This window comes from Plecotus auritus (genome assembly GCF_963455305.1).
Source record: "Plecotus auritus genome assembly, chromosome: 6".
NCBI classification, from domain to species: Eukaryota; Metazoa; Chordata; class Mammalia; order Chiroptera; family Vespertilionidae; genus Plecotus; species Plecotus auritus.
In genome coordinates this window covers 44659363-44681170 of record NC_137773.1, presented here as the reverse complement: position 1 = coordinate 44681170, position 21808 = coordinate 44659363, and the positions used below count along the sequence as shown (strand labels likewise).

Here is a 21808-nt window from a genome sequence, read left to right as displayed (position 1 = left end):
GCTCAACGTAGGAGCTGCAGTGACTTGGCAGCTGAGGTTCTTAGGTGACATACCCCGAACCAGAGAGAAGGGAGCCTGATTCTTGGGTGCATCACCTGAAAACTGCCCTCATGCAACCAGGACCCCTCAGGGAATGTTGGAGAGCCAGTTTTGGCCCTATCCCTGCAGGCCAGGCCAAGGGACCCCACCTGCTGGAGGGACCCCGTTCACTCCGCAGATGCCTTTTGAGCCACAGCCCCGCCCATGGGAGGTTGGCTCCAGGGCATGTCCAGCCTGTATTGCCCTGTCCTACCCCACCGGCCACCTTCTAATTAATTTCCTTTCAATGTGCATGAATCCGTGCACCAGGCCTCTACTGTTTTGTATAAAAGGACTGTTAATAATTATTCATGGATTAAAACATGAAGGCAGGTGTTCCCTTGAAATCTGGCACAGCTTATCTACCCTACAGAGTTATTAGAAAAATGTTTTACTTAGGATTTAGCTTTTGTTTCTATGAAAATTGCCTAAACTCCTTCATGCATTTTTTTTTCTCCCTAAAGCATTCACAATTTAAAAACAATAAACTTAGTCAGCAGTTTAATCTGTAATGCATATACATGAATTAAAAACTATTGGCAATGAAAGTTTGTAGCATATATGCGATTTGTGAAAAATAATCCTCTATAAAAAGTCCAAGGTACTTTCTGCAGGACTGTTTCACAAACTGTGTCTTATTGAGATGACAAAAGCTTTGGAAACATTAGTCATGCTTTTCATTGCTTTTCACGCGGTATGACTTATTACTCACTTGTGACCTATATTTTTCTGCATTTAGCAAATACTTCATGCTCTCCTTTCTGCAGCTCTAGTTTTTCTTGGGAAAAACTACAGGACAAAAAGAAAGTTACCCACTTTTGATTTTTTATTTCAGAAATGTTACTGTTTAATGGGTTGCTGTTCCTGCTATAGAACTCAATATATAGGCTAATGTACAAGGTTATTATAATTGTTTCCTCATATTCCTTAAGAGAAAAGGTGAAGTATCTTTTCTCTTAATTATTCCAATGTACCTTAGGAAAAAATGATTTAAAAAAACACACAGAAGATCTGACAAAAAAACAAAATAAGGAAAATTACAAACACCTGGGAAGAACACTGAAGACCTCACTGTATACTAAACTGAGAACAAGATAAGTTTTTTTCTAAGTTAAAAGAACTTTCCACCTAACTTTATTGGGTATAAGTAACCTCACATGCATATGTTTTCAACTATATATTTTTAAAATTGATTTCAGAGAGAAGAGGGGAGAGAGAGAAAAAAACATCTCTGTGAGAAAGAAACATTGATCAGCTGCCTCCTGCATGCTCCCCGACTGGGAATTGAACCTGCAACCTGGGTTTGTGCCCTGACCAGAAATCAAACCTGACACCTCTTGGTGTATGGGACGAAGCTCTAACCAGCTGAGTCATACTGGCCAGGGCTAGATTTTTTGACCACGGCATAAAAATCCTTAATATTTTTCATTAGAAAATATATAGTCACTAAACACTACTATTTTTTTAACACAGTAAGCAATTTCAAAGAGAAGTGTGTAAATTCTTTGAGTTTGCTGGTAATTTCAAGGGTTACTAGTTTTTAAAACTTTATAATCACTAGAGACCTTTAGATCACTTTATAGAAGATGTCTATCTCATTTTCCAGAAATTTTGTTCTTACTTTTCTTAACCAGACTACAAAATATAGAAAAAGTCTAAGCTATGTCCTCAGTGTTTTCTGTGTATTAATCTTGCCTACCCAAATGAACTGTGAGCTTCCAGAGGAGATTTTTCTGTATTCCCCAAAACACAACACAAATCTCAGTAACTGGCACAATGAAGATGGATCTCCAGACAGTAGTGTTAGACTTAACAAGGATAGAAGCAACTAAAGACAAGCAATTGGTATGACTTGAGGCCACAAATTAAAAAATATACACCAGAATTCACAGAGTGAGATCTCAGTTCAATATTCTTTTAGGTTGGGAAAAATAAAAGCATACAGTCCTTTTAATAAATGTATGCTAAATTAAGAAAAAATGCCAGGCTCACCAAGAAGCAAAGAGAGAGGACCCAGATAAACAAAATCAGAAATGAAAGAGGCAAAATAACAACAGACCCCCACAGAAATACAAAGGATTGTTAAAAAATACTATGAACAACTCTATTCCAACAATCTGGACAACCTAGAGGAAATGGACATATTCCTTGAAAAATACAACCTTCCAAAACTCAATCAGGAAGAATCTAAAAATCTTAATAGGCCGATAACTATGGAAGAAATTGAAGCGGTCATCAAAAAGCTTCCAGCAAACAAAAGCCTGGGGCCAGACGACTTCACAGGGGAGTTTTACCAAATATTCAAGGAAGAACTAAAACCTATCCTCCTCAGACTATTGCAAAAAACTCAAGAGGAAGGAACACTTCCAAGCTCCTTCTATGAAGCCAGCATCACCCTAATACCAAAATCAGATAAAGACAACACAATGAAAGAGAATTACAGGCCAATATCCCTCATGAACATAGATGCGAAAATCCTCAACAAAATTTTAGCAAATTGGATCCAGCATTACATCAGAAAGATCATACACCATGACCAAGTAGCATTTATCCCAGGGATGCAAGGACGGTACAATATCCACAAATGAATTAACGTGATACATCACATAAACAAATTGAGACATAAAAATCACATAGTTATATCAATCAATGCAGAAAAAGCATTTGACAAAATCCAACACCCTTTCTTGATAAAAACTCTCAGCAAAGTGGGAATAGAGGGATCATACCTCAACATAATAAAAGGCTTATATGACAAACCTACAGCAACATCATACTCAATGGGCAAAAACTAAAACCATTTCACCTAAGAACAGGAACGAGACAGGGATGCCCACTTTCACCACTCCTGTTCAACATAGTTCTAGAAGTGCTAGCCATAGCAATTAGATAAGAAGAAATAAAAGGTATCCAATTTGGAAAAGAAGACATAGAACTGTCATTATTCACAGAAGACATGATACTATACATATAAAACCCTAAAGACTCCATCAAAAAATGGAGTTAAACTTAATAAATAAATTCGGCAAGGTAGCAGAATATAAAATTAACGCCAAGAAATCTATGGCATTTTTATACACCAATAGTGAACTTACAGAAAGAGAGACTTATAAAACATTGCCATTTACCATCGCACCAAAAAAATTAAGATACCTAGGAATAAACTTAACTAAGAAGGTAAAAGACCTGTACTCGGAAAACCACAGGACACTGAAACAAGAGATAGAGGGAGACAGAAACAGATGGAAGAACATATTATGTTCACGGATTAGTAGAATCAACATAATTAAAATGTCCATACTGCCCAAAGCAATGTATAGATTCAATGCACTCCCCATTAAAATACCAATGGCATATTTCACAGACCTAGAACAAACTCTCCAAAAATTCATCTGGAATAAAAAAAGACCCCAAATAGCTGCAGCAATCCTGGGAAAGAAGAACAAAGTAGGAGGGATCTCAATACCAGATAGCAAGCTGTATTACAAAGCCACTGTTCTCAAAACTGCATGGTACTGGCACAAGAACAGACATATAGACCAATGGAATAGAATAGAGAACCCAGAAATCGACCCAAACCACTATGCTCAATTAATATTTGACAAAGGAGGCATGAACATACAATGGAGTCAAGGCAGTCTCTTCAATAAATGGTGTTGAAAAAACTGGACAGATACATGCAAAAAAAAAAAAAAATGAAACTAGACCACCAACTTATACCATACGCAAAAATAAACTCAAAATGGATAAATAAGATGAGAAACCATAAAAATACTAGAGGAATCCACAGGCAGCAAAATCTCAGACATATGCTGAAGCAATATCTTCACCGATACAGCTCCTTGGGCAATGGAAACTAAAGAGAAAATAAACAAATGGGATTACATCAAAATAAAAAGCTTCTGTACAGCAAAAGAACCATCAACAAAACAACAAGAAAGCCCACTGCATGGGAGAACATATTTGCCAATGTAATCACCGATAAGAGTTTAATCTCCAACATTTACAGGGAACTCATACAACTTAACAAAAGGAAGATAAACAACCCAATCAAAAAATGGGCAACGGACCTAAATAGATACTTTTTGAAAGAAGTTAGAAGGAAGGCCAAGAGACATATGAAAACATGCTCAAAGTCACTAATCATCTGAGAGATGCAAATCAAAATGACAATGTGGTACCATCTCACACCTGTCAGAATGGCTATCCTCAACAAAGCAACAAACGACAAGTGCTGGTGAGGATGTGGAGAAAAAGGAACTCTTTTGCACTGCTGGTGGGAATGCAGACTGGTGCAGCCACTGTGGAGAACAGTATGGAGTTTCGTCAAAAAACTAAAAATGGAACTTCATTTGATCCAGTGATCCGACTTTCAGGAATATATCCCAAGAAAGTAGAAACACCAATCAGAAAGGATATATTCACCACTATGTTCATAGCAGTACAATTTACCATAGCTAAGATTTGGAAACAGCCTAAGTGCCCATCAGCAGATGAGTGGATTAAAAAACTGTGGTACATCTACACAATGGAATACTATGCTGTGGTAAAAAAGAAGGAATTCTTACCATTTGCAACAGCATGGATGGAACTGGAGAGCATTATGCTAAGCGAAATAAGCCAGGCAGAGAAAGATAAATATCACATGATCTCACTCATTTGTGGCATATAATGAACAACATAAACTGATGAACAAATACAGATCCAGAGACAGAGAAGCATCAATCAGACCGTCAAACCTCAGAGGAAGGTAGGGGAGGACAGGAGTAAGGGGGAGAGATCAATCAAAGGAATTATATGCATGCAATGGGAGGCTAAGGACCCATATTTAATACTTTAATTAATAAAGAAAAAAATTAAAAATTACACACTAATACTCTAATCACTACAATTATGACTACAACTAGAGGCTCAGTAAACGAAATTCATGCACAGGACAGGGTGTGTGTCCCTCAGCCCAGCCTGCACCCTCTCCAATCTGGGACATCCCTCTCACAATCCAGGACTGCTGGCTCCGAACCACTCGCCTGCCTGCCTGATCGACGCCTAACTGCCCTCCTCTGCCAGTCTGGTTGCCCCTAACTGTCCTCCCTGCAGGCCTGGTCACCACTAACTGCCCTCCCTTGCCAGCCTGGTTGCCCCTAACTGCCCTCCCCTGACAGTCTGGTTGCCCCCAACTGCCCTCCTCTACAGGCTGGGTCACCCCCAACTGCCCTCCTCTGCAGGCCAGGTCACCCCCAACTGTCCTCCCCTGCAGGCCTGGTCACCCCTAACTGCCCTCCCCTGCAGGCCTGGCCGCTCACAACTGCCCTCCCCTGCTGGCCTGGTCACCCACAACTGCCCTCCCCTGCCGACCATCTTGTGTCCACATGGGGGCAACCATCTTGTGTGTTGGAGTGACAGTCAATTTGCATATTACCTATTTATTAGATAGGATGGGCCAGGCTTGATTCTAAGCACTTTACATGTAATAGCACGTAACTCCTCTATGAAGTAGCTACTATTATTGTCCCCATTTTAAAGATAAGAAAATTCAGCAAACCAACTGATATATCAGTTTAAATTATTATTGAACTGTCAAAAAAGTATTTATTTGATTGTAAATTAAGGAATTTCATGAAGAGTGGAACCCTTAATTGGGTTTTTACTATATCAGGCTGAGTTTCTTCATGGGCAGGGAACTGGCTATGGCATAGTTCCTTGTTTAATACTAATCCAAATGCTGTGGCTGAATACATTGTTGATGATGAAAATTTCTGAAATGATCTTTCTAGTTATTCAGCAGTAAAGTTATTCTAGGTCTGCAGATATGATTAAAATCACTTTGATGATACTTAACCATCATGAAACCTTACCCTTGGTAAGCTATATAGGGGACAAGGCAAAAGCTAATTACTTATGTTCATGTAAGGAAAGATTTTGCTATAATTAGTGGAGGTCTATACTTAACTAAGAATATTGTTTGTTAGACAATCATTTCATTTACCATTATTTTACATACTAGAAACATAACCCTAACATAACCTTACATTATAAAATCAAAGTCACGAAATTCACAAATAAGAATACAACATATAATTATGATTTCTGAAAAGTAATCCCAGTTTGGACAAAGCTTAAATATTGTAAAATGAAAGAGCTAACTTTTATTTAGAAAGGGAAATTTGTCTAAGTTCACTGCACTGGACCTCCTGCTTCATCAACCAATTACCTTTTTCACTCTTACCCACAATCCTGAAAATAACAAAAAGCTTTAGCGGGGAGAAAGGAGAAGAGAAGACAGAGAATTATAAAACAGCTGGTTCTATGATCAACATAATTTGATGAACAAGAATAGATCGATCTAGAGACAAATGGTAGGGGAGGGGGGGTTAGAGAGCAACCAAAGGACTTGTATGCATGCATATTAGCATAACCAATGGACACAGACACTGGGGTGGTGGGGGCTTGGCCAGGGTGGGAATGCCTGGGGCGGGGGAGTCGACTGGGGAAAAAGGAGACATATGTAAAACTTTAGACAATAAAGCAAAACAGAAAAAACAGCTGGTTCTGATTTTTACTTTATGACACCTAAGATTACCTTGATTTCCTGTGGAAGTGTGAGCCACCGCACTCCAGGGAGATTGTCTAAAAGAACTGCACTGTAGGCCTCATACTGCTGGGCACTGGGACTGGCCCTGCCATGCAGCGTGGCAGGCTGGAGGGCTCTTTGAAAGAACAGTTCAAAAAAATGATCCAACCGAGGAACATTCTCAACCTGGCAAAAGGCACTGAGAACCAAGAGCTCTAAGTTAGAAAAACACATGGAAATAAATGGTGGTCATCTTTTGTGTGCTGCTAAGGGGACTGGATATTTCCCAACCATATAGCTCCCTTCCTTACTCCAGTCTCTTAGTAAGAATTACTGCTATAATGTTACTGATGGAATGTGTTAAGAAATTTACCCTGTCAATATTTTTTACCCTAAAACCTACTCTCAAATGCACTGAGTAGTGGTATTATGGAAGAACCACATGTTAATACAAGTGGTATATGTACAGCAGAATGGGCTAAGGTCCCCTTTTTGTAAAAAATGTGAGTTGTTTTTACCTCTCACTATCAACCATTTACAACTCTCAATATCTTTCAGGCAATATGGGAAAATAAAGAGATTTTGAGCTTTGTAATAGAACAAATATGGCTTTGAATCTTATCGCTACACTTACTAGGTAGATATCACAGGAAAATAATCTAACCCAGGGGTGGGCAAACTTTTTGACTCGAGGGCCACAATGGGTTCTTAAACTGGACCGGAGGGCCGGAACAAAAGCATGGATGGAGTGTTTGTGTGAACTAATATAAGTTCAAAGTAAAGGAGCGGAGGGGAGAGCAAGAGAACCCTCTGCTCTTTCGGCTCCGCGGGCCGGATGGAACAGCCGAACAGGCCAGATCCGGCCCGCGGGCCATAGTTTGCCTTTCTCTGAACTTTGTTTCCAACTCTGTAAAAATAGGGATAGTACAATCTAATTCGCATTCAAACTATCTAGTATATAATTAGTATAAGCATGTATAAGGTTCATTACTTTAGCACATAAATTAACCTAAGTTATTTCCTCCCCTCTTTAATGAAAGCAAAACTATTGAAAAATTCAAAAGAGGGAGAGAGAGAAACTTGGTTTTAGCCATGTTCAATAATACAACATTGCCTGCAAAATTCATTGGAATAGCTCATTGGATACTATAATTGGTAATATTAGCAGAATACTACCCACTGATTCATTCAACAAATTACTTGAGTGCCTAGTGTGTTCTTGATATTTTATTCTTGTCTTTTATCTTAATATTTTTACTACTGTACAGCAGTAAAAATATCAAGACAAAAGACAAGGTCTTTGCTTCTATGGAGGTCACATTCTAGTGGAGAAAGACAAGTGAACAAACAGTAAAAACATGAACACTTACAAAGGACTGTGCAGAGAACAGGGCCTTGTGAATATGTGATGTAACTGGTTGGCTATTTTTTTAATTTTAATTTTTTAATTTAATAAACCTTTACTGTTCAGATTATTACAATTGTTCTTTTTCCCACCATAGTTCCCCTCCACCCGCTTCCCACCCCACCCTCTCCCCTTACCTCCCCGCCACTGTCCTCATCCATAGGTACACGATTTTTGTCCAGTCTCTTCCCGCACCTCCCACATCCCTTTCCCCCCGAGAATTGTCAGTCCACTCCCTTTCTATGCCCCTGATTCTATTATATTCACCAGTTTATTCTGTTCATCAGATTTTTTATTCACTTGATTTTTAGATTCACTTGTTGATAGACATGTATTTGTTGTTCATAATTTTTATCTTTACCTTTTTCTTCTTCTTCCTCTTCTTAAAGAATACCTTTCAGCATTTCAGATAATACTAGTTTGGTGGTGATGAACTCCTTTAGCTTTTTCTTATCTGTGAAGCTCTTTATCTGACCTTCAGTTCTGAATGATAGCTTTGCTGGGTAGAGTAATCTTGGTTGTAGGTTCTTGCTATTCATCACTTTGAATATTTCTTGCCACTCCCGTCTGGCCTGCATAGTTTCTGTTGAGAAATCAGCTGACAATCATATGGGTGCTCCCTTGTAGGTAATTAACTGTTTTTCTCTTGCTGCTTTTAATATTCTCTCTTTGTCTTTTGCTCTTGGCATTTTAATTATGATGTGTCTTGATGTGGTCCTCTTTGGATTCCTTTTGTTTGGGGTTCTGTGTGCTTCCTGGACTTTTAAGTCTATTTCTTTCACCAGGTGGGGGAAGTTTTCGGTCATTATTTCTTCAAATAGGTTTTCAGTATCTTGCTCTCTCTCTTCTTCTGGCACCCCCATAATTCTGATGTTGGTACACTTGAAGTTGTCCCAGAGTCTTCTTACACTATCTTCAAATTTTTGGATTTTTTTCTTTTTGCTTTTCTGGCTGTTTTTTGCTTCTTTGTATTTCAACTCTTTGACTTGATTCTTGCGGTCCTCTAGTCTGCTGTTGGATCTCTGTATAATATTTTTTATTTCAGCCAGTGTATGTTTAATTTCTAGTTGGTCCTTTTTCATATCCTCAAGGGTCTCGCTAAATTTATCTGCCTTTTCTAGGAAATTCTTGGAAAACCTTATAACCGTGGTTTTGAATTCCATATCCAGTCGTTTGTTTTCCTCCATTTCTTTCGTTTGTGATCTGTTCTTTGTCTCCGCATTTTGGCTGCTTCCCTGAGTTGATAGAGTGGCTTTGTGTGGTAGGTGTCCTATTAGGCCCAGTGGCTCAGCCTCCCCAGTTACCTGAGGTGGACACTCTTGGTGCACCCCTTTGCGGACTGTGTGCTCAGCCTTGTTGTAGTTAAGTCTTGATTGTTGTTGGTATCACTGGGAGGAAATGACCTCCAGGCCAATTGGCTGTGAGGATCAGCTGTGTCTACGCTGGGAGAACTTCTGTGCTGGAGACACTCTTATGAGACAAGAGTTGCAAAATTGCAAAAGCCTCCGTGCTCAGCTTGGATGGGGCGGAGTCTCAGGGCTGAGCAGACAGCTTTGGCCTCCTGTCAGCCCTGCCATATGAGGCCCCTGGGTCTCCGTGTCCCTTGGTAATTGCTGCAAGCACCTCTGAAAGAAAGCCACCCTCGAGTTTCGCCTGCTGCCAGACAGTCCAGTTTCTCCCTGAATGAATCGGGGTTCCCAGAAACTTGCCCGGAACTGGAGTTCAACCCAGTCGGCAGCTTCTATCTCCCTCCCACTTTAGGAAGCCAGCCGCGCACTCAGCCTCCCGTGCATTCAGCAGTCAGTCCTCTCTGCATGCATGCACCTCTGGACCTCTGCCTTCTGCAGCTCCCGAGTCTCAGTGTGCTTTCTCTTTTCCTGACAGTCCAGATTCCCCCCGAATGAGTCTGGTTTTCCAGCATCTCGCCTGGGACTGGAGTTCAGTGCAGTCAGGAGCTTCCTCCTCCCTCCCACTTTAGAAAGCCAGCCGTGCACTCAGCCGCCCGTGAACACAGCTGCCCGTCCTGTTTGCATGCGAGTCTCCGTACCTCAGCCTTTTGCAGCTCCTCTGAGCCTCAATGTGCTTTCTTCTTTTCTTCTAGTTGTAGAATTTTCACTCAGTCAGCTTTCCTGTGGTTCTGGATGGTGTCCATTTTGTCTTTTAGTTTTGATGTTGTGCGAGGCAGCAGTTTAGGTGTTTGCCTATGCCGCCATCTTGGTTTCTCCCCTGGTTGGCTATTTTAGATCAAATGGTTGGGGAAGAGTCTCTTAGAATGGGGCATTTAAGCTGAGATCTCAATGTCAAGAAGGTCCAGCGGAAGCAGAGTGCAAAAGCCAAAGCGGGGAAAGAAGGTTGGCCAGGTGCCTACAGAACGGTGCAGAGGGGTGGGTGTGGTTTGAGATCCAAAATCAGAAAGGTAGGTAGGAGCCAGATAATGTAGAAAGATCACTCTAACTGCATTTGGAAATTAAAGTGGACTTGACTTGGGGTTGTGAATACACAATACAATATACAGATGATCTATTATAGGATTGTACACCTGAAACCTATGTAATTTTATTAACCTACTAGAGGCCCGATGCACGAAATTTGTGCAAGAGTAGGCTTTCTTCCCTCCCACCTCCACCCCACCCCCTGCTGCCAGCACCGGCTTCCCTCTGGCACCCGGGACCCGGGCTTCCCTCCGGCAGCAGGCAGGCACCCGGGACCTGGGCTTCCCTAGCAGCACTGGCTTCATCTGGAGGATGTGTGGAAGGACATCTGGTCTAATTAGCATATTACACTTTTATTATTATAGATATCACCCCAATAAACTCAATAAAAAATTAAATTTGAAAAAAAAAGTGAAACTAGTTAAGGTGGCAACAATGGAGGCAAGGAAACCAGTTAGGAGTTTACTGTAGTAGTGAGAGATGGCTATGGCTAGAGAGGGTAATAGTGAAGATGGAGAAAAATGGATGGATTGGCTGAAATCGACTTGCTGATGGATTGGCTGGGAATGGTGAGGGAAACTGTTATATCTTTAATTTGATCACAACACTAAACTTTGTTCATGTACAATCAGTTTTCTGTGGCTCAATGTGCCTTTCATATCTTTCATAACCAGAAAAAAATATTATTAAAAATTATTGCAAAACGACTATTAACAACATATTGGATCCATACTGCCTTTTGGTTTTAAGAACTCAGTGGATCTTCACATTTATTGTTTGCCTTTCAAATTCTCACTTGAACAAGAAGTAACTAGTTCAGTTTGTTGCCATCTTGGAAATACTTCCTAATCAATACTTCCTAAATTTCAAGATGAACTTCAGAGAAAGTAAGAGTATCTCTGCCCCCAAACCACACCATTGAAATCTGCAGAACAACTCCAGCTGATTATCTTCATGAATAGGATTTATTACAGGAGATTATTCTTTGGTTATCTCTGGTTTTATGAAAACAGAAAGCTTCAATTAGGGTAAAACACAGCAAGCTTTGCTCATCTAGTATTAATTTAAGGAGATAGTTTATAACCATATCCTTACACTTCCTTGGTTAAAAATGTCCCCTTTGGTAAACGGTAAAAGCCTTGTTGGTGGCTGCCTGGCGTTTTGCAGCTCACACATTTGGAAAATGCTAACAAGTAAGTAATTGAGAGGAATGTGTCTCCTAAGCAGCTGATGGAGAACACTGCAAACTAGACAATTTTCCCAGATGGCACAATCACAGAAAATCCCTAAGACTGCTTTGAGAACAGGGACAGCAAAAATCTACATAGAGAAGCAGAGAGCTGATACTACTGTGGTTTGGAAAAGTGTATAAATGGATTGATTTATATACATATATACGCTGAAGACATTGAAAACAAAGGTATCATTTTAGCTCTTTAGGTCCTGGGACTTACAAAAATCCCACAAAGAGAAAAAACTATTTTCCATCATAATTTTACCTGTTAAAATGTTGAACAGTTACCTCAACTATCCTTCTTCAGATCAAGAAAGATGCATCACATTATGGGGTAAGGTAAAAAAGCAAGAGGCAGAAAAAAATATATAGTATGAGCCCACATGTGTTCAAAAATAGAGTATTCATATTATGTAGAAAATACACAGAAGGATACACAGGAAACTAAACAGTCTATTGTGATTTTTTATTTTAATAGTGCGTTCATTTTTAGTTGAAAAATTTTTTAGAAGGAAGTATCACATTTTAGGATAGTAAATTTGACACTGGTATTATAAGCAGAAAAACACACATAAAAAAACAACAACACTTAAAATCTTCTGTTATGAACAAATGCTCTTATATTTACCCCTACAGAAATATATCAAATCAAAATATAATTGTGGTTCATTACTATTTCACTAAAGTAACATATGAGACCAATAAAAGAAAAAGCAAGGGATAAAATGAAAAACTGCTAAGCTATCATTAAAAGCCAGTAGTAAAGGATGATAAAATAAGGAGGGGGAAAAACAACCTCAAACAACTAACTTGCCAACAAAGGAATAGTAGTAAGTGCAAGAGGTGATTAGGCTCAGACACTTAAAGCTTGAGATTCAATTCAAAGGAGTACTTACCCATCTAACGAACCATACATAAATTTTAAGGTTTGGGCAACATTTTCTATCATACTCCTTAGCTGAGGAAGAGGAACTCTAAAAAAGGTAAAAACATTTGTTTATTTGTAGCATAACCAAACGATGCATATCTGAAAGAAGCAGACCAAGTCTGTAGCCTCTGCTCAGTTCCTTAGCTGGGCTTCCTCTCCCCTCCCTCATGGCCTATGCTGCCTTTATCTTGACTTTGTATTTTGTTTTTCTTTTGCCTTCTGGGATACTAAAAAAATAAAGACAAATGATTTTTCCTTAAGTATCTTATCCTAAAGTATCTTATTATGGATGTTCCACAATTTTTATAAACCCACACTTGCAAAACAACCCAGCTTTTCATAATCCAGCCCACTGGCCTTGGGCAGTCTCCTAGCAGGGTCCTGTGCTCTTTTACACAAGCTACTTGAGCATCTGCGGATTTTGTTATCTATGTACGGTCCTAAAACCAAAACCCTGCAGATAGCAAGGGACGACTATCATCCCTTTAGATAGAAAAACACACATTAGTTTGTTAAAGAGAGCCATCATTTAGCGTTCATCATACCATTATTCCATGGTGTTAAAATTTTGAACCCCACATTTATGATAGATCATATCTCTGTTGAAAACTGAAGTCACCTTCAAAACATAATCCATTTAATATTTTTCACTGTAGCCTACTTTGGAATTCCTGTTTATGATGTTAAACATGCCCATAAATTGTCTGATACTCTTCCTCTCGAGATGGAGCTTAATAGTGGGCTAGACTAGGTAACTCACTCCAACGAAGAGTATATATAGTGGAAATGATAGCATCTCTATTCTAAAACTAAGTTATAAAAGGTCTTGCAGCTTCCCCCTTTCACTATTTTGGATCTTGCTTTGGGGTAAGCTCCAGGACATGCTGTGAAGATGCTCAAGCAATCTGCAGGTTTTGGTTCTAGGACCCTTCATGGATATCAAAATCCACAGATGCTCAAGTCCCTTATATAAAACTAGAGGTCCGATGCACGAAGATTCATGCAAGAATGGGCCTTCCTTCCCCTGGCTGTCGGCACTGCCTTGGCTCTAGGCGGAGCCGCCTTTTCGCTCCAGCCCGGAGCTGCCTTTCCACCTTCCCACATTGCCCAGAGGCCCGGAGCGGCTGGGGTGGTGTGGAACGCCTGCAATGTCGCCATGGCGACGATGCAAGTGTCCCGTCCCGCCCCCGGCCACTCGGCGCCTGCGTATGCAAATTAACCCGCCATCTTTGTTGGGTTAATTTGCATACTCAATCCTGTTTGGTTGGTGGGCGTTGCGAAAGTACAGTCAATTTGCATCTTACTCTTTTATTAGTGTAGATAGCATAGGAGACTGCCCAAAGCCAGTGGGTTGCATTATGAAAAGCTGGGTTGTTTTGCAAGTATGGGTGTACAAAAATTCACATCACATGAACACACAGTTATTGTACTAGTACAATGGACCTTTAAATCGTAAAGCTGCTTAAGGAGTTTGCCTTTTGACGAAAATGGCATAATTTTAATGTAACTAACTATGTTAGCAGTACTTGAGAAATGATTTTAAGGTCAATAAAACCTCAACTTACTCTTCAGCCGGCAGGCCAATTAACAACAACTTGTCAGATTCTTTCCAGTAAGCCACATGAATTTGTTGCCCATTTAAAAGAAGGGACGAGCTAAGAAAAAATAAAGTTAGAATATCTTTAAATGTTATCCTATGTCATAAAGAAGTAATATGCGAATTAACACTCACACCCTCACAAGATGGCTGCCTACGACCAGGCCGGCAGGGGGGTTAGTTAGGGATGACCAAACGACTGAACAGCAGGCTGCATGGGGTGACCAGGTCAGCAGGGGAATTAGTGAGGGACAACCAATGACTGAACAAGCAGACTACGTGGGGCAACCAGGCCGGCAGGGGGGTTAGTGAGGGATGATGAAATGACTGAACAGCAGGCTGTGTGGGGCAACCAGGCCAGCTGGGGGGGGGAAGGAGGCAGTTGGGGGCAACTAGACCAGCAGGGGGGGGCAATTGGGGGCGACCAGGCCGGTTGGAGGGGGGGAAGTTAAGAGCGACCAGGCTGGCAGGGAGGGAGCAGTGGGGGTGACATGGCCGGCAGCGGGGGCAGTTAGGGGCGACCAGGCCAGCAGGGGGGGCAGTTAGGGGCGATTAGGCCAGCGGGGGGGAGGGGGCAGTTTGGGGCGACCAGGCAGGCAGGCAGGTGAGCAATTAGGAGCCAGCGGTCCAGGATTGTGAGAGGGATCCTGGATTGGAGAGGGTGCAGGCTGGGCTGAGGGGACCCCCATCCCCCTGTGCACGAATTTCGTGCACCAGGCCTCTAGTAAAATTATAAACAGTCATTCAGAAAAGATTGCATATGGAATGATTTAAGAACTGCATGCCTAATAAGCACATTTCTTGGCATATCCCTAACTGCCAAATAGAAAAGATAATTATACAATAACAAAAATATATTCTGAAATATATTATATTTATATTATATATAAAAACCCCACAGAAACTCAAACAAAAGTATACCCATAGAAGAAGAAGAAGAAGAAGGAAGAAGGAGGAAAGAGGAAGGAGGAAGGAGGAGGAAGGAGGAAGAAGACAGAGAAAGGAGGAAGGAGGAGGAAGGAGGAAGGAGGAAAGAGGAGGAAGGAGGAGGAAGAAGGAAGGAAGAGGGAGGAGGAAGGAGGAGGAAGGAGGAGGGAGAAGAAGAAGGAGGGTGAATGAAGGAGGGAGGAGAAGGAAGGAGGAGAAGGAAGAAGGAAGGGGGGAGGGGGAAGGGGGAGGGGAGAGGGGAGAGGGGAGAAGAGAGAAGGGAGAAGGGAGAAGGAGAAGGAGAAGAAGAACGTATGAACTTGCTTTACTAAAGTGATTACAAAAAAAAGGAAGACATGGTCCCAGCTTATAAGGTGATAATTCAATGTGGGACACAGCTGCATAAACAAATAAACATAATGTAAGTCAGATTTAAAATGTTCCTCAAGGAAACTGTTGGAGTGATGTCATTTTTACCAGAAGATGGAAAAAGAAAAGTTAAAGCCTAGAAAATCCAACTTGACATTTTATCAGTATTTTAGGCCTCTTAAAATTTGAGATAAACTATTTTTGTAAAGTCAAAGATTGTTGAAATATTAAGGAAGGAAATAGCTTATACTTCAGAGATTTATTGTATGAAAAGAAAAACCAACCCCAAAACAAAACTTAAAAGCTTTTGAGTCCCTTCTTCCCATGAGTTAACTATGGCATCTCAAAGTCAGGGCTGGTTAAGTCAGTGTATACTGGTATACTTTGCTGTATAATTGTCTATATGATGTATTTTATTTTTCCAAAAATTATTTGATATCACTCTTGCTTATCCATCACTGAAAAAATCTGCACATTCGATATTGCATTCCAAATATGCCTCCTAAAGTGTATTGTCTTTTTCTATCACTGTTGTAAGAATCATAAGAAAAATAAGCATTTAGTCATTCTTACCAACCACAAAGTATTACCCACCCAGCAAGTTAACAATCAAGATAAAATCATGAAAAAGCCAAGACTCATCATAATACCATGCTTAAGAGATAACACCTTCATAAAATAAGTTCTAGAGTATAGGTCACTGGTCCAACTTTGTGATTTGAAGTGTACCACAACACCCAGATCTATAGCCATATTGAGAACCTATACTTTAAGTAGATGACTGGTAGAAATAACTTAGGTGAAAAGCAAAGTATCTGCAGATATATCTACATTATAGACACAAATATATTTGTATAATAGATATTTCTATTAGCATTTTGTCGGAATCAAGGTAAAGAACTTGAAAGAAAAGTAATTAAAGCTAAGTAAAAATCAATTATTACCTAGTAACTTGTGTCCCAGTTACATTTTCCAGCATGTCACACAGCGTGAGAAATATCCCTCTCACACTTTTAAGTTTCTGAGATGCATCAGACACTGGATAATGATAAAGAATTTCCTGCTGTTAAATGAAAACAAACAAAAATGATCACACTCCTCAATTTTTCCAGCCATTATTTTTTGTCATGGAAAATTCAGTTTGTATTTAGAAAAGAACAACAATAAAAAGAATCTTTTCAGCTTCAGTAGGAGTTTTACTCAAACGTGAGAAGAGATATATGCTTAGAATTTTAACACAGTTGAAAATATAAGTTAGAGACTATCAAAATTGGTCCTGATGTCCAAATATATGTATACTGAATAGGATACTAATTAGTTGGAATAATTTCAAACAATGTTTTAAATTTTAATCTCCTTTACAATAAACTCTAATATTAATATTTTTTTATATTTCATTATACAAATATTTTTACACATATGGAATCTATGTAGATATCATATATAACTTTTAGGAGTCCTTAAATTTAATTACTTTCGTACTGACTTTAAAAGGATCATCTTTGTCATTTTTGGTGAATTTGTTAAATTATTAAATCTTTATTTAAACCCAAAACAATACTGAAATTAAAAAGTGAGAACACAAAACTACATTAGAGTAGTGCAGATAGGAAGAAACATTATAATATTATAAAATTTGAAAGGGTTTTCCTACCACAAATTAATCTGAATGAAGTCTTTAAAAAACAGCACAGTTTAAATTATGTAAAATACTAGATCTATAGGATAAATCTCAGAATAGCTTACTACTCTTCAATTTTCAAGAAGAACCTGTTCCCAGGAAACATGAAGTTTTAACAAAATAACAAATTTCAAAATCAGGATATGCACTGTGCTAGAACTTTTACACAAAGGGATGAATCATTCTGGACCTCACTTTTTTGCTGTTATTTAAAGCAACATGACATTTTTCTTACAAGGCAAATAAAAAGCAGGCAAAATACAAATTTCCAGATAGAAACCTTGGAGAATTCAGAGTAGTTTCCACTAATACTGTTTAATGGCAAAATGCATAAATATTAATATAGCCACTATTGAAAGCCCAAACTCTTATAATATTATCAGATATTTTCCTTGGTTCTCTCTCTAAGACTGTTCTACTTCTTGCTTTGGTCTCTTTCTACAAGAAGTAATTATGTGACATGATATGTATATCTTGGCAACTTTTACATTAGGACAAATATAAGTAATGACAAACTATACACATCTGCTTTTTATGCTTATTAATAAACACATTCAATATATGCAAATTGCTATGGAATGTGTTGGCCATATACACTCTGCCTAACAACTCAAATCTTGCAATATTTTTAGTGTAAAAACAGTTAAACACTTTATCTCTAGAAATTAAGTCAAACATCAGTTAAGATCTTCTGTTATGTCTACTTATACATTTAAAACTTTGCTAGTAAATAAATGTATTGTAAGTAGCCAAATAATAAATACCACTTTAAACAAATAACCATATTTCCTTTGATTCATTTTGTGAAATTTCCAAATCATCTAATTCAAAGAAAATAAGCTTTTCTTAGATATGTAACTCACAGGAAAAAAAAATGACCCTATAATATCTTATTGTAAAATAAGTCATACCAGTAAAAAAAGGTCCTTTGAGAAAACCTTTATGCCAACTGCTGCAGCAACCAGCCCGGAAAGCCTCACTATTAAAGGCCCGGCAAGCTCTACAATTCCTAACCAATTTAATTAGCTGTATTTTTAAGCACTTGCTAGCAGCATGCATTTGCAGCAACTCCCACTCTATTCAATGAGAATAAAAAGCCTCTCCTGATCACAGTGTTGATACAGGGCTGTCAACAGACAGAGAAACATCTACACACTTTCCCATGGAAAGAAAGGCAAGGATGACAAAAGGCCTCAGCAGCATCCTACTCTCAGACAACCTAGAAAGAGTCAGAGTGCTACCATCCCAGAAATTTATTGTGTGTTTTACACAATAAATGGTTAAACTTCTCATTTGTTTTAAAGATGTAAAGGACTAATCACATATGCAAGAAATTAGAATTATTAACTCTAGATCTTTAGGCATTTCAGAACAAAGAAAATAATAAAAATATGTATAAGTAAATCCCTTCTTTTCCATTTCAATCAGTGACTAAATTTTGATATATGAAGAAGCAACCCAAGGAAATACACCCTTCTGTAAAATGGCTTTGGCACTGAGAATACAGACTGCAAAGATTTCAAAAGCAAAGAAATGCAAATTAGGAAAAACCTAATTTTAGATCCCACTTCTGCTCCAAGCATTATGGTAAACTAGATGCTCTACGAGACTCTTGTGTTATAAAACAACTAGATCCATGACCAAAACATACGTGTTTGAACTGCTGGATATGTAAGAAGTAGAGAGGTTTCCAAGGATACCCTCTCCATACCTTTTCACACCTCCTTCCCCACCACTGCAAAGCAAGCTGGGGCCTCAGCTGGGAGTGGGGAGTGGCGGGCAGTAAGGCAGAGGCAGGGCTGTCCTGAGGGCTGATGCCTACCACATTTGATCAGGACACTGAGCACTGGGCTAGTGGCTCAGTAGATGAGCTAAGCCTAAGACCAGTGTGTTAAACCTAGATCGTTGAGTAAACTCCAGGCCAGTGGCAGAAGCAGAAGCAGCAAATTCTCTCTGGAGGAACACATTTCCACTTTAGAACCTTAGGACTCCCAAAGATAAAATCAAGCAGTAAGTTTCACCAATGATCTCCAAAGACTTAAGAAGACAAGTCACCACAAGTCAGAGTCCCCTCAGGACTTAGAGATAGTGGGATGGGCAGATTCAGAGCAGAGAACTCTGTATGAAATGCTTAGAGAAATAAAATACGGAATCATGAAGATGAGCAAGCAACAAGAGACTACCAGGAACAGCATTGTAGATCTGTATGCATATAGTTAGAAAATTTTCAGAAACTCCTAAAAATAAAACTGTGAATATTAAACACAATGGAGAGGTTAAAAAACACTATGTACATAGCAGAAGCTATAATGAAGAAAGAAAATAAAAGACATGTCTTACAGAAGAATGACTGATAGTAGACTTAGCAGCAATTATGGAAGTCTGAAGACAAAGGAATACTATCTTCAAGCAGATTAGAAAAAAAATCACTTTTTACCTGGTTGGTATAAGCAATACCATGTCTTGACCCCATCTTGTTCCTGCCCACTCAGGAAGACTACATTTCCTACCTCCTTATATCAGGAGAGAGCATATAACTAGTGCTAGGCACTGGAACATGAGCAGAAGTGATGTTGCTACTCTGAAGCCAGGCCTCTGAAATATGCCATATGTTACAGCATGCTTTCTCTCTTCTCACATTGGCCAACTGGATGCAAAAGATGCAAAAGAGGACTGGGAAGCTCTTGGGAATAATGGAACCACTAGATGAAGGGCTCGGATCACAGAGCCACACAGACAGGAACGTTTACATTGAAATGAGAAATAAACTTCCATTATGTTATCACTGAGACAAGAGTGTTGTTTATTATAGCGACTAGCCTATTCTGACTAATACAAAGTAGAATTATAAAACTACCTTTCAAGGAGGGGTGAAAAACACATCAACAGATAAATAACAAAAACAATTTATCAGGAATAGACTTACTTTTAAAAAATAATTTTTATTGATTTTTTACAGAGAGGAAGGGAGAGGGAAAGAGAGTTAGAAACACTGATGAGAGAGAAACATCGATCAGCTGCCTCCTGCACACCTCCTACTGGGGATGTGCCCGCAACCAAGGTACATGCCCTTGACCAGAATCGAACCTGGGACCTTTCAGTCCTCAGGCCGACGCTCTGTCCACTGAGCCAAACCCGTCAGGGCAGGAATAGACTTTCACTAAAAAGAAATTTCTAACATATATGTTTTAGGAAGAAGAAAAAAAATACCATGTAAGGATGGTCTAAGATGTAAGAAAGAATGGTTAGTAAAGAAAATGCTGAGCATATATGTAAATTTAAAGAAGTTTCATCATCTCTGAAATACGTAATTTTATAATATATCATTTAGATATTTTTATAAAGTATAAAATATAACAATTATTAGTAATAATATTATAATTATGCCAATTTGTGGAATTAAAAAAATGATGGCATTAAGATATTGATGACAGTGGCATGTAGGTGAAGAGGGGGATGATTGAAATTAAGGCATACTAAAGCCTTGAATTATTTTATTTTTATTTTTTTAAAAATATTTTTTTAAAATATTACATATATTAGTACATACATCTCTTCCCCCCCCCCCCCATTGACCTTCCCCCAGCCTCCCCTAACCCTTGTGGCATGTCCTCATCCCATCCTCCCAGTGTCTTGTGTCCATTGGTGTGCTTATATGCATGCATACAAGTCCTATGGTTGATCTATTTCCCTCCCTCCCCAACACTCCCCAGCCTTCCCGCTGTAATTTGACAGTCCGTTCGGTGCTTTACTGCCCCTTTATCTGTATTTTTATTCATCAGGTTATAATGTTCTTTATTTTCCATAAATGAGTGAGATCATGAGGTATTTTTCTTTCATTGCCTGGCTTATTTCACTTAACATAAAGTTCTCCAGATCCATCCATGCTGCTGCAAATGGTAAGAATTCCCATTAGTTTTCTAATCCACTCATCTGCTGATGGACATTTAGGCTGTTTCCAAATCTTAGCTATGGTGAATTGTGCGCTATGAACATAGGGGTGCATATATCCTTTCTGATTGGTGTTTGTAGTTTCTTGGGATATAATCCTAGAAGTGGGATTGCTGGGTCTAATGGGAGCTCCATTTTTAGTTTTTTAAGGAAACTCCATACTATTCTCCACAGTGGCTGCACCAATCTGCATTCCCACCAGCAGTACACGAGTGTTCCTTTTTCTCCGCATCCTCGCCAGCACTTTTCGTTTGTTGATTTGTTGATGGTTGCCATTCTGACAGGTGTGAGATGGTACTGCATTGTCGTTTTGATTTGCATCTCTCGGATAAATAGTGACTTTGAGCATGTTTACAAATGTCTCTTGGCCTTCCTTCTGTCCTCCTTCGAAAAGATTCTATTTAGGTCCGTTGCCCATTTTTTTATTGGATCCTTTATCTTCCTTTTATTAAGTTGCATAAGTTCCCTGTAGATGTTAGAGATTAAACCTTTATCAGTGATAACATTTGCAAATATGTTCTCCCATACAGTGGGCTTTCTTGTTGTTTTGTTGATATTTTCTTTTGCTGTGCAAAAGCTTTTTATTTTATGTAGTCCCATTTGTTTATTTTCTCTTTAGTTTCCATTGCCCTAGG

The 21808-nt window shown here is 39.1% G+C and overlaps 1 protein-coding gene across 2 annotated transcripts in view; it reads right to left on the bottom strand.

Moving 5' to 3' along the window:
• The window catches only part of INTU (inturned planar cell polarity protein), a gene marked incomplete at its 5' end in the record, with an annotated part of 79740 nt that overhangs the window by 17902 nt on the left and 40030 nt on the right, over positions 1 to 21808 (bottom strand). For both annotated transcript variants that reach the window (XM_080673358.1, XM_080673357.1), the window contains 4 exons: positions 6659 to 6848; positions 12617 to 12694; positions 14214 to 14303; positions 16486 to 16604. In XM_080673358.1, coding sequence (XP_080529484.1) covers positions 6659 to 6848; positions 12617 to 12694; positions 14214 to 14303; positions 16486 to 16604 — 477 coding nt within the window. The remainder of the gene's footprint in view (positions 1 to 6658; positions 6849 to 12616; positions 12695 to 14213; positions 14304 to 16485; positions 16605 to 21808) is intronic.